General features: G+C 40.9%; 5 protein-coding genes across 10 annotated transcripts; 2 read left to right on the forward strand and 3 right to left on the reverse strand.

Annotated features, from left to right (window-relative positions):
* Positions 1 to 17: 17 nt before the first annotated feature.
* AT5G66120 (3-dehydroquinate synthase) lies at positions 18 to 2,542 on the reverse strand. Of its 2 annotated transcripts, NM_126010.3 has the most exons (8): positions 1,972 to 2,542; positions 1,563 to 1,713; positions 1,306 to 1,473; positions 977 to 1,203; positions 762 to 885; positions 618 to 680; positions 392 to 535; positions 18 to 289 (listed from the first exon to the last, which is right to left on the reverse strand). In NM_126010.3, the coding sequence occupies exons 1-8, from the start codon at positions 2,289 to 2,291 to the stop codon at positions 158 to 160; spliced, it is 1,329 nt and encodes a 442-aa protein (NP_569029.1). In that variant the 5' UTR covers positions 2,292 to 2,542; the 3' UTR covers positions 18 to 157. The 2 variants fall into 2 exon arrangements, with proteins under 2 accessions (NP_569029.1, NP_851279.1); NM_180948.2 differs by having other exon boundaries at positions 1,563 to 1,994.
* Positions 2,543 to 2,605: 63 nt separating this feature from the next.
* On the forward strand, positions 2,606 to 5,864 carry ATRAD17 (RADIATION SENSITIVE 17; the record flags this gene model as incomplete). Of its 2 annotated transcripts, none has more annotated exons than NM_126011.2 (11): positions 2,606 to 3,066; positions 3,177 to 3,234; positions 3,369 to 3,454; positions 3,540 to 3,587; positions 3,682 to 3,841; positions 3,959 to 4,269; positions 4,358 to 4,721; positions 4,799 to 4,924; positions 5,084 to 5,282; positions 5,374 to 5,434; positions 5,536 to 5,864. In NM_126011.2, the coding sequence occupies exons 1-11, from the start codon at positions 2,878 to 2,880 to the stop codon at positions 5,731 to 5,733; spliced, it is 1,800 nt and encodes a 599-aa protein (NP_201414.1). In that variant the 5' UTR covers positions 2,606 to 2,877. The 2 variants fall into 2 exon arrangements, with proteins under 2 accessions (NP_201414.1, NP_001330043.1); NM_001345748.1 differs by having other exon boundaries at positions 4,406 to 4,721; positions 5,536 to 5,733.
* PAD2 (proteasome alpha subunit D2) lies at positions 5,812 to 7,413 on the reverse strand. Its single transcript, NM_126012.4, has 3 exons — positions 7,147 to 7,413; positions 6,347 to 6,761; positions 5,812 to 6,251 (listed from the first exon to the last, which is right to left on the reverse strand). Exons 1-3 carry the CDS (start codon positions 7,317 to 7,319, stop codon positions 6,087 to 6,089), a joined length of 753 nt encoding a protein of 250 aa, NP_201415.1. The 5' UTR covers positions 7,320 to 7,413; the 3' UTR covers positions 5,812 to 6,086.
* A 67-nt stretch (positions 7,414 to 7,480) lies between these two features.
* On the reverse strand, positions 7,481 to 13,076 carry AT5G66150 (Glycosyl hydrolase family 38 protein; the record flags this gene model as incomplete). 3 transcript variants are annotated; one of them, NM_126013.2, is made up of 25 exons in its annotated part: positions 7,481 to 7,882; positions 7,973 to 8,041; positions 8,112 to 8,366; positions 8,441 to 8,525; positions 8,617 to 8,729; positions 8,837 to 8,902; positions 8,993 to 9,118; positions 9,201 to 9,248; positions 9,361 to 9,477; positions 9,673 to 9,804; positions 9,904 to 10,040; positions 10,131 to 10,350; positions 10,433 to 10,489; positions 10,566 to 10,634; positions 10,818 to 10,907; positions 10,984 to 11,151; positions 11,253 to 11,346; positions 11,447 to 11,547; positions 11,640 to 11,753; positions 11,837 to 11,908; positions 11,976 to 12,179; positions 12,245 to 12,419; positions 12,494 to 12,582; positions 12,666 to 12,749; positions 12,846 to 13,076. In NM_126013.2, the coding sequence occupies 25 exons, from the start codon at positions 13,074 to 13,076 to the stop codon at positions 7,655 to 7,657; spliced, it is 3,144 nt and encodes a 1,047-aa protein (NP_201416.1). The 3 variants fall into 3 exon arrangements, with proteins under 3 accessions (NP_201416.1, NP_001332004.1, NP_001332005.1); NM_001345749.1 differs by having other exon boundaries at positions 7,503 to 7,882; positions 10,566 to 10,631; NM_001345750.1 differs by lacking the exons at positions 11,976 to 12,179; positions 12,245 to 12,419; positions 12,494 to 12,582; positions 12,666 to 12,749; positions 12,846 to 13,076 and having other exon boundaries at positions 7,655 to 7,882; positions 11,837 to 11,955.
* Positions 13,077 to 13,727: 651 nt separating this feature from the next.
* On the forward strand, positions 13,728 to 16,075 carry RMR1 (receptor homology region transmembrane domain ring H2 motif protein 1). 2 transcript variants are annotated; one of them, NM_126014.4, is made up of 5 exons: positions 13,728 to 13,969; positions 14,056 to 14,292; positions 14,438 to 14,827; positions 15,249 to 15,346; positions 15,443 to 16,075. In NM_126014.4, the coding sequence occupies exons 1-5, from the start codon at positions 13,840 to 13,842 to the stop codon at positions 15,518 to 15,520; spliced, it is 933 nt and encodes a 310-aa protein (NP_201417.1). In that variant the 5' UTR covers positions 13,728 to 13,839; the 3' UTR covers positions 15,521 to 16,075. The 2 variants fall into 2 exon arrangements, with proteins under 2 accessions (NP_201417.1, NP_975001.1); NM_203272.2 differs by having other exon boundaries at positions 15,249 to 16,075.
* Positions 16,076 to 16,241: the final 166 nt, after the last annotated feature.

Consider the following 16,241-nt stretch of genomic DNA (forward strand, 5'->3'; position numbering starts at 1 on the left):
CAAATTGAAACGCATATGGTGTCCAATAACGGGGTATTTCTTCTTTTAATATCTCATTATTATCACATTCCACAAAGCTAGTTACAAGGTCAGTATATATGAGTACATATGCGTATGTGAACAAAACAACACCAAAATTATCTCAAATATGAAATGCTCAGGATTTGGAGAATGCACGAAGCGTGGCATCCAACGCTTCCCGATCATAATCTCCAGTGAACACGCAGTTTCCCAGCGGGCCTTTGAGAAGAATCAGCCTCAGCAGTCCATCTGCCACTTTCTTGTCCACCTGCATCACCACACACATTTCAATGAATTTTTCTTAGCTCAAAAGTTGCTCAAAAGTTACCAACTTTTTTCCATTTACATCTGGAATTCACTAAAAACTCACCGCCATTATGGACTTGAACATGCTGACGGTCATGCTCTCTGGCGGAGTTGTAGGCAATTTCGCCCGTACTAGGATCTTGTTCACTCTCTTAACAATCGATTCATCGATCCAACCAAGACGATATGACATGTCCACTGCCATTACCTGAGTATATATAACAATGTGAACAAATCTCGAATTTGGAGAGAAGAAGATGGTTAGCAATATCGCAGATAGAGAAAGATACCGTGCCAGCTGCAACAGCTTCTCCATGGAGCCACTCTCCATAACCAAAGCCAGTTTCTATGGCCTGCAAAATTAAGTGATGGGTGATGAGTGGATCTAGGCCCGAAGAGAAGAAATGTCCAAGAGACCATCATGGACTACTTACATGGCCAAAGGTATGACCCAAATTTAAGGTTGCTCGCAAGCCGCTTTCTTTCTCATCTTGTGATACAACGTCTGCCTTGTTTTCACATGATCGCTTTATAGCAAAAGCTAATGCAGCTGGATCCCTGCGATGAATATTATCACACAATGTTTTTTCAGGGATAGACTCATGATCTCAATGTTTTTGTTTTGGGCACACTTGTAACGTAAAATTACCTTGCCAGCAATGCCTCAATGTTCTTCTCCTGCCATTCAAAGAACTCGGCATCCCTGATAAGCCCGTACTTGATCACTTCAGCTAGGCCTGATGCCATCTCCCTATCTGGCAATGTGTTCAACGTGTCAGTGTCTACTAGCACACACTGTGGTTGGTAAAATGCACCGATCAAATTCTTTCCAAGACGATGATTTATGCCTGTTTTGCCACCTACAGAAGAATCAACCTGCAGGGCAATTAAATGAATTGCAGCGAGAAATAAAAAACCTTTTTTCTGGATGTTAATGATTTTAGACAAGAAATTCCTACAGTGAAGTGAAAAATGTACCTGTGCCATAACAGTGGTAGGAATTTGGATGAAATTGACACCACGTAGGTACGATGCAGCAGCATATCCACACATATCGCCTATCACACCGCCTCCAAGGGCAACAAATGTACATCGTCTATCTAGGCGAGACTCAATGGCCTTGTCGAAGACTTTCATGAGAGTATCCTAGAAAGAATAAAAGAGTCTCAATAACTCACGATTACTAATGATTCTTTATTATAAACAGGGAAATCAAAATCCAAGATAACATGTACCATGTCTTTGTATTTCTCTCCATCAGGCAAAATTACACTTTCCACTGTCACGTTTGGATTTCCTCTGGTTAAAGCATCTATAGTCTTGTCCAGGTAGAGAGGAGCAACTCGATCATTGGTGACCACAAGCACTCTCTTTCCGTGAACATGCCTAAACATTTATCAACAAATTATGTAAGACCAAACTCTAAAAAACTTGAGTATTGTATGTGCTCTGAAATTTTTTTAAACAAAAACCATTGGCCTAAATAAGCTCACTAGTTATCTCCAACGACATCAACACCTTACTAAATCGATACTATCGCTTAAAGAGAAGTCAAAACTCGACCGTTTGATGGTGGCGACAATTAAAGCTCAAAAAGCTAAACTAAATTAAAATGAAATGGTCTTATGGGACAAAAGATGAAACCTTTGAAGAAGTTCTGAGTGATCAAGCAAGCCGGCGCCGATATAGATCGGATAACTCCGGTCACCAAGATCAACCTCGACGACAGTGGGAGAAGAGATGGAGCGTTGATCGTTAAGCGGTTCGTTCATGAGCTGGCTAGCACCGGCGCGCACACGAGACCTGGAAAGAGTCGTGGAAGATAAAGAAAGTTCCCCAGGTTTAGACTTTGCAGAAGCCACAGGGAAAAAAATAGTTGGTGGAGCAATAAAGGCACGGCTTTGAAAGGAGTTGAGATTCTTGGAGGCGGCGACGTTGGAAAGAGAAATGGTGTTGGCTGCCATGGAAATCGATGCGGATCAGAAGTCGGGTTTGGGGAGAAGAGAGAGTTGAAGAAAAGAAATTGGGTTGGTGAAGAAGAAGAAGACTGAATTGAAGAAATACATTAGAGGATTGATTTCGTGGTGTTGTTTGGTGAAGCCTTCGGAGACGGCGTGGGGTAGGTGGTGGTCACTCTCTCAGGCCATTGGTGTAATCTCCTACAACTCACCCTACGCTAAAACAGGTTATTTATTTTACTCACGTGAGATAGGCGGTCTAGATATTGACACGTCACGTAAAGACCTCACTACTTGTCTTCTCATGTACGCCTCGGATAAAAACGATGCCGTTTGATTGACCCGCGAAAATATCGAGCGATGAAATAGTCATTTAGTGGAGCGAGCCAACACTCACTCCTCATTTCGAGACAAAAACGCGGAAGGCGACGACACGCCGTTGAGGAGGATCCGACTACTCGGAAGTTTCCTGCTCATCTGGAAATTGGGGATCGTTGCTGAGAGAGTTTAATTGAGTGATCAAGTTCCGTTCGTCTTCCATAAACCCTAAGGCGATTGGGATTTCTGAAAGGTTTCGGCAAAAGGAAATTCAATGCTTAAGAAAAAACTATCCCTAGAAGATGAAGATGACGATAGATCGTATAACTTAAGGTCATCGCGTTCTAATGCCAAGTCGAAACCCAGGTCCTCTGCTGGTACCGCAACGAATCCTAGAGCGTCAAAGAGAGCTCGCCTTTCGGGTGCTAGTGCGACTCAAGAAGACTCGAGTCTTGTAGATAAGGTCTGCATTTGTTTCTACATTTTTTGTTTGCCTAGTGTCTGTCATATGTTTATGTTTTGGCTTGTCACCTTGATGAAGGTCTCGAGTTTCGCTTTTTATATGTCTCGCAGATTAGATTGTCTTTCGAAGATTTCGATGAAGCTTTAAGCGGCTTCAAGGTATCTTCTGGTACGCGCCAACTTTGCCTGGATCCTACTCCACAATTTTCACACTTTTATTGATGTTCCGCTATGATGCTTCCTCTTACGGTTTTTGGAGCTTATAATGTCTGTCATTTCATTGCTCTGTGGTCTCTTGTTTAGGTTATGAAAGGAGCAAGAATACCGATTTGTGGGTTGACAAATACAGGCCTCGCACCTTGGAAGAGCTTTCTGTTCACAAGAAGAAGGTTGCTTTGTTCTTTCTTTTCCTTTTAGCTCTGCTTTCTCCTTGGTTCACCAACTCATCTCCTTTCTTGTTTTTGTTATCTTTAGGTTGACGAAGTCAAATTGTGGTTTCAGGAAAGTTTGGATTTCTTAAAGGTAATGTTTCGTTTATCTTTGAAATTGATTTATGATTTCAGAGCTCGTGATGCTTAATGGCAGTATTCACTTTTTTGCCTTTCTGTTTCAGCAGAATGGTTTAAGGAATAACGTTCTACTAGTCACAGGACAAGCTGGAGTCGGAAAATCTGCTACCATCCATTTGATTACGTCTATCCTTGGAGTCACAGTGCATGAGTGGAACGCTCCTATTCCTACCATCTGGCAAGAACATGTGCACAACACTAGTTCAGGTACTTGAAGGAATTATAGTTGTTAGTTACTCAGTTTTGGCACTGCTATTACAGACCAGAGGATGGTTGTTGTACTAATCCGGTTATAATCTACTGGATTTTCATTAATTCTTCTAGGACTGAAGTACACGTCGAAGCTGGATGAGTTTGAAAACTTTGTTGAGAGTACTAGGAAATACGGAGTAATGGCTTCATCAAGTACTGACGGAATAAAGGCGCCCGTTGTTCTTTTGATTGATGACCTTCCTCTAGCCAATGGGAGGCATGCTTTTGAAAGGCTGCAAAATTGCCTACTACTATTGGTGAAATCAACGCAGATTCCAACAGTGATATTAATCACTGACCACAATAACGCGGACTCTTCTGACCAGACTGCACGACGCATGGAGGACACACAGTCATCTCTTGAGCGAGCAGGGGCTTTAAAGGTTGCTTTATCAAACTATTTACAGTCTAAATCTTATTAGAAATATCATTTTTTCAACTCTAGTTGATTGTCCAGGTATGTATTCTCAGGTTGCTTTCAATCCCATCACGAAGAACTCAATTAAAAAGGTACTTCAGAGAATATGTAGGGAAGAGCATTGTAAGGTAACAACTATGGAGATTGATCAGATGGCAACTGCAAGTGGAGGCGACATCAGACATGCTATTACATCTTTGCAGCTCTTCTCCGTTAAGCCAGAGCTAAATCATACTAAGATAAAATCACCAAGGCCTGGCATGGAAGACAATTATCATGGAAACGAGCAGACAATGTACAGTGGTTTGGATAGTGGAATATCTTCCTGTTTTGGTAGAGATGAGACCCTTTCGTTGTTTCACGCTCTGGGCAAGTTTCTCCACAACAAAAGAGAGACGGATAATGTCATTATATCAGGTAATTCGTTATTAAGAAATTTAAAGAATGCAATTTAGAGCTCAGGATCACTATCTTCTAAGCTAAAGTTTGTGTAGAGTGCAGCAGCTCTCTTGTTCATGACGAGTTTGCAAGGTTGCCACTGAAAATGGATGCGCCGGAGAAGGTTCTCAGCCAAGCTCATGGACAGGCGGGGCGGGTTGTGGATTTTCTACATGAAAATGGTATCAACTACTACCTCGTCTTGACTATCCAGTATTGAGTTAGCATATGCACTATTTCCTCCTTGATAGAGTGACACATGAGAGCATACCTAAACTTACATTTGTTTGTGCTTTTCGTACTGAAAGATTTTCTAAAATGGACTCTTTATGTTAATGAAGTGTTAGATTTTGTGAGTGACGGAGCCATAGAAGATGCCTGGTGTGTTTCTTCGTATTTGGCGGATGCTGATCTCCTTCTCGCTGATATAAGAGGAAAGATGAGTGGACATAACAACACAGAGGATGTTCCACAGTCAGCCGGTGCCTCGGTTGCTGTTCGTGGTGTGTTGTATGGAAACAAGCAGCCATGTTCATCCAGGTTTCTTTTACATACGGATACCAGCTGACTGTATTATAGTTTATTTGTTTGAAAATAATATTATCGATTGATCTGTATTGTGATTATGCAGATGGCACGTGATTCGGAAGCCAAAACTCTGGCAAGTGGAGCAATCCTCAATACAAACAAAGGTCAGGGTCTTTCCCTTTTTTTTTCAGGAATAGAAACTAATTATACATGTCCAATACATATCAAACCTGTATATGCTTACAAATTTGATGTGTGAATGCAGAAGAATCTGAGAGAGCAGAGGAACATAAGCTATGAGGGGTCAAGAGTGGCAGATATATCAGTGATGGCCACAGAGTATAGCCCCGTGCTGAAATGGCTTAGCTACAGGGCATCTCCAGATGCGTTTCCGGGAATGGGCGAAGAGACAGATGAGGAGGACAGTGATATTTCTGAAGATGATGAAATACAAGACTGGTGACATTCACCATCTTAAGTGTCTTATATGTTAGGTCAGATAGAACTGGTATGATAGTTAACAACTTAACATCAAGGGAAGGAACACTAATTGTTCTGCTTACTTATAAATAGAAAATGGAGAGTCACTTCTCTATCTAACAATGAGCAACAGCAAATTTATCCTTGGTTTGATCAAGATCAAGCGAATTTTAAACCCTTTCTTCAGTTTTTTTTTGGAGCATTTTCAAGTTAACAAAACGATGGGGTCAGGTTCTTCTTTTGCCAAAGAGTTGGCTCGAGTCAAAACAAGATTGAGAAACAGAAGCAGCGAAGAAGGTAAGTTCAGATTGAGAAACAGAAACAGTTATTGTTTTATCAAGTTTCCTTTGGAGGGCCTTTCTTGGCTGCTTCTGCGGCCGCCTTTTCAGCTTCGATCTTGGCCACGATTGCATCAATTTCAGCTTCTTCTAGCTGGCGCAGCCCAGTTTCCTCCCGTGTCATTACGGCAACCTCAATGTTCTTTCCGCCACTCTCAACTACCTGCAATGCAAAGCCGATATCAAAACAGCTATGATCTCAAAGGACAAAAAATCCTGAAATAACAAAATATCAGCTAGGACGGAGAGGGCACCAACCTCAAGCAGAGCACGGATAGCGAGTTTAATAGTTTCTTGGCCAGAGGATTCTTTGTAGTTCTTCTCGAGGAATTCCCTAATAGAGTTGGAGTTTCTGCCGGTAGCATTAGCTTTCCAAGCAGAGAAAGTCCCAGAAGGATCAGTCTGATATAGGGAAGGGAGGCGAGAGTAAGGGTCAAAGCCAACGATAAGAGTAGAAAGACCGAAGGGTCTGACACCACCACTTTGGGTATACTTCTGTTGAAGGCCAGCAATGTAGCGAGTGATGTACTCAACAGTGACAGGGTCCTCAAGTGTAAGCCTGTGGCTTTGACACTCGATCCTTGCTTTGTTAATCAAGACTCGGGCATCAGCCTTGAGCCCCGCGCATGCCAAGGCAATGTGATTGTCAAGGCTCACAATTTTTCTGGCTGATCTGTCAGAAACAAGCACAGGACATCAGCTTCATCTAACAAACTAGATAGAGAAACACAAATACCTCTCCAAAATATATTGGTTAGGCAGCAGTATAAGAGAATTGAACAATTAAGTAGATTTCTTTTCAGGGAAGGGCCAAAGCCATCATACATGTTAGAAAAGAGTAACAACTGAGACAATCGCAATTAGGAACAAGGTTCAATTTTAAACAAGGGTTTCAGCTGCAGATTCCATTAAATAGGGAACAAGACCAAAATAAAGCAGTCGTATCAACATTGTTCAGTCAACTAGCAACTGAGAGTAAACCAAGCAGGATCCAATAAGTAGAGAGGGCAAGTCTGTTAATTGGTGCCATGATAAAAGTGAAGAGATGGAAATAAAACCTAGAATCCTGAAGCTTGGGGGTGGACTTCTTCTCGACGGCGAGGACAACGGTGTCGGTACCGCGGACACCGACGGCGGCGTTACCCTTGCGGACGGCTTCAAGGGCGTATTCGACTTGAAAGAGGTGACCGTCGGGGGAGAAGACAGTAATTGCTCGATCGTATCTAGCCATCTCTCTCTCCGCTTTTTATTTTCGTTTTCGTTTTCAGGGCAAATTATAAAAAGACGAATCCCAACTTCTGCGACAAGCCAAGAACAGAAAAAAAAAAAAAAAAAAGAAGAAGGAAATACTCTACTCAGATCTTCAAGTTTTTGAGAAGAGAGACAAATCGCGCACTCATCATTTCCTTTAAATGGGCCTTATATACCCAAAACTTCCATAACAGGCCCATTAACACAGTATAATGGTCGATTAAAAAATACATGAACCTTCCTCCCGCGCTTTCTAACTAACCAAACCGTTGATGAATGAATGATTTAAAACATTGTACAAACATATTGGCGCAATCATCCCACAAACAACTTTCTTCTTCGTTGTTTCTGATAAAACTGAACCACAAATGTACGAATCTCCATGGGACCAAGCTCTACTACTAAAGTCGACTTGTCAACGGGTCCGCCTCTTAGCGGGGAAGAAGGTTGTTCCGCTTCACCCTCCACTTTCCACTTCATCTTCTCCTTCATCTTTACTTTCTCTTGATTTGCTGACAAACTCATTTCCGTCACTTCTTTGATCTGCAAAAATAGTATGGATTCATTCACCACCTAGCTAGCTAGTATGTTAGAGTATCTCTCCACATGTAGATGAGCAAGTGTGTTTCTTACCATTTTGCCGGAAAACAACTTCTTCAACTCAACTTTAGCGATTTTAGAGTAATCACTGTCTTCTCCCGCCTGTAAACAACGCTCAACACTCAATTACTGTCAGGTATATCCCAATTCAAGAACATCTAACTGTACGTACCTCGTAGAGATGAGCCAGGCGAAGAAGGACGTTCCCGAGATCCAACTCCTCAAGAGTGATGAGAGCAATGTTTTGAGGCAAGGTGTAGAGATGATCCATGGCATAACCTTTCACAGTATTTGAGGCTTTCCATTTCTCCTTGTTCTCGTGTGCGAATGCCATTAGAAGAGGTGAGTATATTTCCTGTCCAGTCTCTCGTCTCCACCGCCCTCCTTCTCCTACCTTATTTATGCTTACATAGTAATTCCCACGAATCTGCATTTACACAAGTATGTATCAAGTTTTGTCCTGGACAAAACACACACAATTTCTCAATTAATCATTCATACCGTCAATCCTGCGCAGGTGTCATTCACACACACAGTTTCTACAAGGCTCTCCTCCACTCCTCTCGAGTCATCCATGGACGTTCTCCTGTTCCCATGGATGTTTCATCAGTGTCAACTACACAATAATGTTTCATGTTTTAAAAATACAGACTAATGACACTAATGAAATTTGGAACCTGTGAAGCATCAACTCTATTTCACCGTCCTTAATACTTGCACCCCCAGTAGCCCGATCAACCAACACCGACAACTCTGCTTTCTCGTCTTTTATGTACATTCCAAGATTAAGCTGAAAAGATACACTAACAATGCGTTAGAACTGTAAAGCCATTCACAATCGATATAGTCCAAATTTTTCTTGGTTTTGCAATTTCTGCTGGACATCAAATAGTTTACCGGATAGTAGTTTCCTGCTATTGGCTCATTCACTTCGAGATGCCAGTCTGTTCGGTTGTCCCGGACCTGCAATAGAGTTTAATCTATTTGTTGAAACCGGGCAATACGATCTCATTGGTGTTTAAAATACGAGAACACAGAAAAATCTTAGGGTACCCGTTTCAGAAAGTCTCTTCCATTAGAGTCAGTATAGAACTCCTTAGCTGTAGTCATATCTGTTACCATTCGCGTGATAATCTCTTTTCCTGTTAGATGTCCCTTACCAACAGAAATTGGACCAATCTGCTAAAGAGAATGAGCTTGAGGGATCTTTTTATCCAAAACACCTTAAATAACCTGAAATAGAGTTTTGGACAACACTCACAGTGAACTCAAATTCGGCGTGCTCTTTTTCTTTGTATAGTCTTACCACCTAGATAACACATGTACTTATCAACTAAGGATTCTCCAATATAAATTGTCGTTGCAACTAGCTATGGTTGACAATTTCTATGGGATTAGAGTTACCACAAAACGTGACTTACCTGTGCCACCCAAGGACTAAACTGCTGGTGCACCTCATCTATTAAAGGCCCTCGCACAATCTGCAACTTTGACTGCACGTTTCCATTGCCAATGAAAGCACTAGTCACGGTACATATCTTCCAAACAAATATTTACATGGATTACTTTTATCATATAGATTTTATGGGTTTATCTGTATTTCTAAACTACAAAGACAATTATCTGCTTCCTACATAACGATGCTGTGTAGAAAAGCTAAAAAAAATTATGATCTAATATCTTGATGATAGAACCTCAGCATCTCAATGCTCTTAGAGTATTCATAGACTCACTTTGGACGACGAAACAGGATACGCCAAGGAACCATTAGGTCGAAATATATATGCACCAGAAACCTGGGGATCTTTTGCGTCCCCAACATTTGAAGCATACCAGAAATAGTTCTGATCCACCTTTATGTCAGCCTGAAAGATATTTATTAAAAGCAATTGTGACTGAATATTTTGTCTAACCAAATGAATGAACCAAAAAGATTCAGTGTGAAGGAGTAAACGAAACATTACTCCTGTTCTGGAGTTGTACATCCGTTCGAGACGACCAGAGTCTGAAGAAAACACCATCTTTAGATTTCCTGGACCAATTTCAGTCGTATTGTTCATCGGACTAAGCATCACTGAAGAGTGTTTGTGATTGTTGCTTCCTATATCATGAATGATAAAAAAAAAATGAATTATGAGGGAAAGGCAACTGTTTAACTTTCTATGGATAGCATGAGCCTGTGTCTGCATACCTTGTGCGGATGCTTTAGATATGAAGAATGTGTTCCAACCAAGTGGTGGCACCTTTGCTTTAAACACGAGCCAATACTTTGGACGCTGCAGGGAAGATATTCCTAAATAAGCTTTTGTGTAGAAACTTCTGAGGTTGCTCGTGACATTATCCATGGGGATGTATTGAGCATCAAGGGTGTTTCCAGATGAATCTTCCACACTTAGACCTGCATCATTGACCTGTTACATACCCTAACTCTTTAGTAATACATTAAAGAATTTGATCTCAAAGGAGCAAGTAAACAGAGGCATGAAATATAACCGGAATCCTGATGATTTCTGTACGGTTCCATCCAAGGGAGTTATACGCCACCAGAATCTGAAGATCAAACACTGAGATAGTTGGAGAATCTGAGCTATATCATAATGATTGATGAGAGATGTGATGGAATTACCAAGCTCTTCTGGCCTGGAAGGGTTTCTTCTGTCGATGGGCAATAGCTGATATTCATCAACGAGCACTGCTGATTTGATTCCAAGAAAGAATATATAAACCAGGTGATTACTATATAGAGACACACAATAATCGTTTACTCTAAATAGAGGAAAGAAATAACTCCCACACTAGTCATCACCATGAAAGGGATTCTTCAATCACATTTCTGTAAAAAAAATGAAATCCAAAATGAGTTTCTTGGAGATTTAACCTGGCTGAATGCTATTGCAGGCTTTGTGCAGCCACCTTTTGGTGCTTTGTTCATTAGGCATGCCAGCGCAGAATTCACCACAGCTTCTGCCTACGGAATAATTAGATGATTACTGATATAAGAAAAAAGACAAAAAAGAAAAGAGTTTTCATATATAGTATCTTACCTCAGAAGCACCAAGAGCAAGGCGTTTCATGTAATCATTTGTTACATGCTGCTTGGCAGTTCCAGTGACAGCATCATGGTGCTGCGCTATCCCTAAAGCATCCCCAAGACTGTAAGTGTTTGGACCTCCAGAGTTCTTGCCCACCAGAAATTCAAGTTGCCTTGCAGCCTGTTTTGGAAAAAAAACAGACAAATGCAAGGCCATGTAAATTCATTTTGAATTTCACTAAGAAAATGGGAAATCGGACTCCGTAAGATGCAGTTTGATACCATGTAGTATCCGCTAAGAGCCCGAACATATCGTTTAAGAGCAGGACGGCTGGTGAAGTAGCCAGTCCAGTAAGCGTATGCCCGATCCGCATATCTGCAGAGAGTAGGGGGAAATTATTGACTATTGAGAAAATCAAGTTGTTGAACAAAAGGAATATGTAAATTTATTTGGTGACAGTACTAAAGGCACTCACGGGAAAAAGTCATGAGTCTTGAGAGGCCAAGTAACATTGGCAACATTCTTGGCATCAACATAGAGAGATGGTGTGGAGTACAAGGCGTTCACACGGCCATCCTGTTGAATGGAATTATTGGTGATGAGAATCTAGTCTCCAAAGACAGCGAGATTGATATTGAGCAATCACAGCAAGCAAGAGATATGAAAACCTTGTTAACATAATGGATAAGTCTGTCCATCTGTCTGAACCAAGACTCGGCGAACTGGTACTGAAAATCATCGCCCATTGTCCACATCACATGGTTCCCTCGACTCACATTAGCCTATGTCCACATTGACTACTTTCAGAATTAATCCAAGATTACACACACACTTGAAAAAAAAAAAAATACTACTCAAGACTTACATAAACAAGAGAAGCATTGACGAAATCATTAACCGCCTCCTTAATGTTATAGCCATCGAAACGAGGGTTGTCCTGCAAAATGACGAGTGAACCGAATTCCCCTAAACCAAAAACCAAACGGGAGAAAGAAGAAGCGAACCTGGAGGGGTACGTAATCGTCGGTGACTTCATAGTGAAAGCCAGTGGGAGGGCCGTAATGAACAAAGAAGATATTGGTGAATATCTGAGAAGAAGAATCCAGTGTTTTTGATCCTCTCCAGATGACTTCAAGTGATTTCTCGGCCTTTCGCTTTTCTCTGTCTTGGTAATCGATTCTCGCGAAATGCACAGAATCCAACCCTAACTGCACCCCCACCAAATTAAAACACACTCATAAGGAAATAAAGAAATAAATAGATTAGAAGGGACCTCTGCTCCAAGGAGGTAAGCTTGAACAGAGGAATGACCAAAGGGATCGATTTGCCAAGCAGCACGTGGAGTTGTGTTGAACTGTTGCTTTATAAACCGATGCCCCTTTGTGGTTTGGTCTATCATATCTATGTAATGGCACGTTGCTTCATCATTCATAGCCCATCCTCCATTTCTGCACATTGATTGTGTGAATTGTATCAACGCTAGGTAGCCAAAATGATAAAATTAAGGTCGTGACCTACTTACACAAACTCTAGTTGCCCGGATTTCACTAGTCTCCTCACTTGCTCTTGTCTCTCGGGGCTTTGTTCTTCCCACCAACGCGTAAAGAAGGCCTTTTTCATGTACATTGATGTTCACATAAGAGAAGAAAACATATATTATGGTTTTATGAACAAAACCATTATTAATGTTTTACCATTTCCGCAAACACAAACTTTCTATTGGGATCACGAAGTAGAGAATCCACCACCGAGTCTAGGACGTTCCTCACGCAAGCGTTCTGAAACTCACAATTCATTTGGGATATATAGTACGTTAGACTCGTCTCTACATACATACATATATATGATTCATCATTCATCTGTAGATAACATACCTGGATTCTGTTGTTAGATCCTACGTAGTACTGATCAACAGTTTTCAACCAGCCGACATCGTCATGCGAATGCGGAACAAGATGAACATTTAGTTTCCCCGGAACCACTTTAGCTTCGGTTCCATACTTCACGTATCCCCCGCCTTTGACGCTCTCAACCAACGACAACAGAAGAAGAAAAACAATAACACAAAGTGATCCTTTCAATAAAGACATACCCGGTTTCTCCATTTTCCGATGGCAGAGTTTTCAGATGTTTTTCTTTCTTACAGGGTGTGGAGGAAACTTATAACAAGAAAATGGAGAGAGAGCAAAACAAGGGTCATAACAAAAGACCAAATCCTTATCGTTTGTTTTTGCTCAGATCCGTCGGTCTTTGTTAGAGTCTCTCTATTGTTTTACTGTGACTAGATTGTCATTTCACCATATGTAATAATTAATTAGGTTCTACAATAATCTTATTTTCCTACAAATTTAATTAAAATCTTGACCCTAAAATAGTACTTTATTAAATCTTTTTTTCTTCTACTTTGATGTCAACATTAAAATTGAAGTTGATCTGTTTTGAGTTTTGACAATAGTCATTTACCTTTTCTTTAATTTTATTTAACAAATAGTTTTGGGAAAAAATCTCCCTTTCTTTGATAATACACAAATCAATCAATATAGAGATAATTAAACCACGTCTTTACAGAGAATAGAAGCAAATCTTTGAGCTAGTAACATTTTAGTATAAAAATCTCAACAACAAGTCATTTACATCATTGCAACTGTTTTGTTCTCTTCATTTGACTTGGGGGTTGTTTGCTTGCAAAGGAGGCTTTGTTTGTACGTCGTCGTTTTTATTCCGTATATAAAATATAAATTAACGAACTAATCTTTAAAGCCTCTGAGACGAGTAGAAGGTTCTCTCTGGTGAAGAAACCAATGCATTTCGGCGACAGCCTGAAACTGAAAAGCCATCGATCGACCGAGAAAGCGAAAAGAGAGAGAGATGAGACTCGTCGTCTCAAGCTGTCTACTAGTTGCAGCTCCTTTTCTCTCCTCTCTGTTACGAGTCTCACTCGCCACTGTTGTCCTCAATTCCATCTCCGCCTCTTTTGCCGATCTCCCAGCCAAATTTGGTCAATTTCTCCCCCTCTTCCTTTTTCCTTATCCGAAACAATTTCTCGAACAATCTGGTTAAAAAGAAGTTGATTTTGATTCTCAGACGGCTCCGTGACCAAAAACGGAATCTGTGGAGCTCTATACGTCGCAGATCCTCTCGACGGTTGCTCACCGCTTCTCCACGCCGCCGCATCCAACTGGACGCAACACAGAACTACTAAGTTCGCTTTGATAATCAGAGGCGAATGTTCTTTTGAGGATAAGCTGCTCAATGCCCAGAACTCAGGTTTTCAAGCTGTGATTGTCTATGACAACATTGACAACGAAGATCTCATCGTCAGTAAGCCTTTTGCCTCCCACCCAAGTTTAAAATTCCATCTTTTCTTCTCCTGATGAGCTAGGGTTGAGCTGAATTTCATTGGAGTTATTTAATTTAGTCAACGCCCCCATAAGTTTGGAGATTGACCAACATCTGTTTTGCACAGTGAAGGTGAACCCTCAGGACATTACAGTTGATGCAGTCTTCGTTTCAAATGTCGCCGGTGAGATTTTGAGAAAGTACGCGAGAGGCCGAGATGGTGAATGCTGCCTTAATCCGCCAGACAGAGGGAGCGCTTGGACTGTGTTGGCCATCTCCTTCTTCTCTCTCCTTCTTATAGTCACTTTCCTGTTGATTGCCTTCTTTGCACCCAGACACTGGACCCAATGGCGAGGGAGGCACACCAGGACCATCAGGTTAGATGCAAAGCTCGTCCACACACTCCCCTGCTTCACCTTCACTGATTCTGCTCACCACAAGGCCGGGGAAACATGTGCTATATGTCTCGAGGATTACAGATTTGGAGAAAGCCTCAGACTTCTCCCCTGCCAACATGGTACTTACTCCTATTCTTCTGTGGAAATAAACTGGCAACTTGCCACCCTTAATGTGTTCATTGAGGTCTTGGAAATGTATATTTATGAGACACAGATCTTCCCTTCACAGGATTGAAACATGTGCTTACTATTCTAGGAAGACTTTGATAGGTTTCTCTTAGATTCTAACTTTATAAAATAGATTTCTTTCTAGCATAAATTCCTCTGTTTTAGGGTTGAAGGTACAATATATTCCGTTTCTGTCAATTCCAGTTTGATAGGTAAGCACCGAATGCGAACTTTTTGGTATTACTCATTGCTTCGAATGATATGATGGGTCGAATATGTACATCAGAAGAATAAATTAAAGATTTGACCTTTTTTAGTTTATGTAAGTGGGGGTAATTCATAGCAGTTGGTTGATTTGAAGCTCTTATGCAGCTTTTCACTTGAATTGCATCGACTCTTGGTTGACAAAATGGGGTACATCTTGCCCTGTGTGCAAGCATGACATAAGAACCGAGACTATGTCTTCTGAGGTGATCCTGTTAGACTGAAATGTATAAATCCTTTCAGTAGTTATTTTGTTGTTTTTGCGTTGGGTTCAATACACTGTTTGTGTTGTTTTGTTGCAGGTACATAAACGAGAGAGTCCGAGAACAGATACAAGTACGAGTAGATTTGCCTTTGCCCAATCCAGTCAAAGCCGTTAGAGTTATTATCGGCTTAGCAGCTGAACACTCATATCAGTGCTCGGTTACCTGGATCAGGTCCAGGTTTGCATCTTATATTGAATGGTTAATCATGGTGGGATAAGTTTAGGTAAAGGGACCGGATCTGCCATACTGGTCGTGCTTTGCTGGATTCCCAGATCAAAAAGATATGAGTTGCTTTGCCTCTTTTTCTTTGCATGTGTACATTTACATACGCTCTGAGTCATGTGTACATTTGATCATTGTGTGTGTGTGTGTGTTATAGATTGAAAAAATGTGTGTGATAGTACAGATATGCAAACAAATTGATAGAAAACAAATGTTGGTCTAATCAGATTTTCTCTCTCCGATCCAGGCAAATCTCTAATGTTATCTTGTTGATAATTTCTTTGCCTAAAGTTTGTATAATATGAATATTGAATCTGATTCCCTTACATGGGGGAATGGAATCCATTGAACGTGGCTTTGATTTTGTCTTGTCTGTAGTAATAATAAGAAAAGAACACGTCATCCTCATCTCTACCTAACGACTCATCCAATACGATGACTCGTTCATGGGTTTGTTAGTTGCGCAATTCCATCACCAAAACTTTCTATTACATACTCAACTTCTTTTGATTACTAAATTCAGCCAACATTTCCTTCTCATCTCTAATCAGTGAACACGTTTTCTATGCAGGCTTTGGGGCCTATCTTACCATAGCTGTCTAAGAAGACTATT

The sequence above is a fragment of the Arabidopsis thaliana genome, chromosome 5, assembly GCF_000001735.4.
Source record: "Arabidopsis thaliana chromosome 5, partial sequence".
Classification (NCBI taxonomy): domain Eukaryota; kingdom Viridiplantae; phylum Streptophyta; class Magnoliopsida; order Brassicales; family Brassicaceae; genus Arabidopsis; species Arabidopsis thaliana.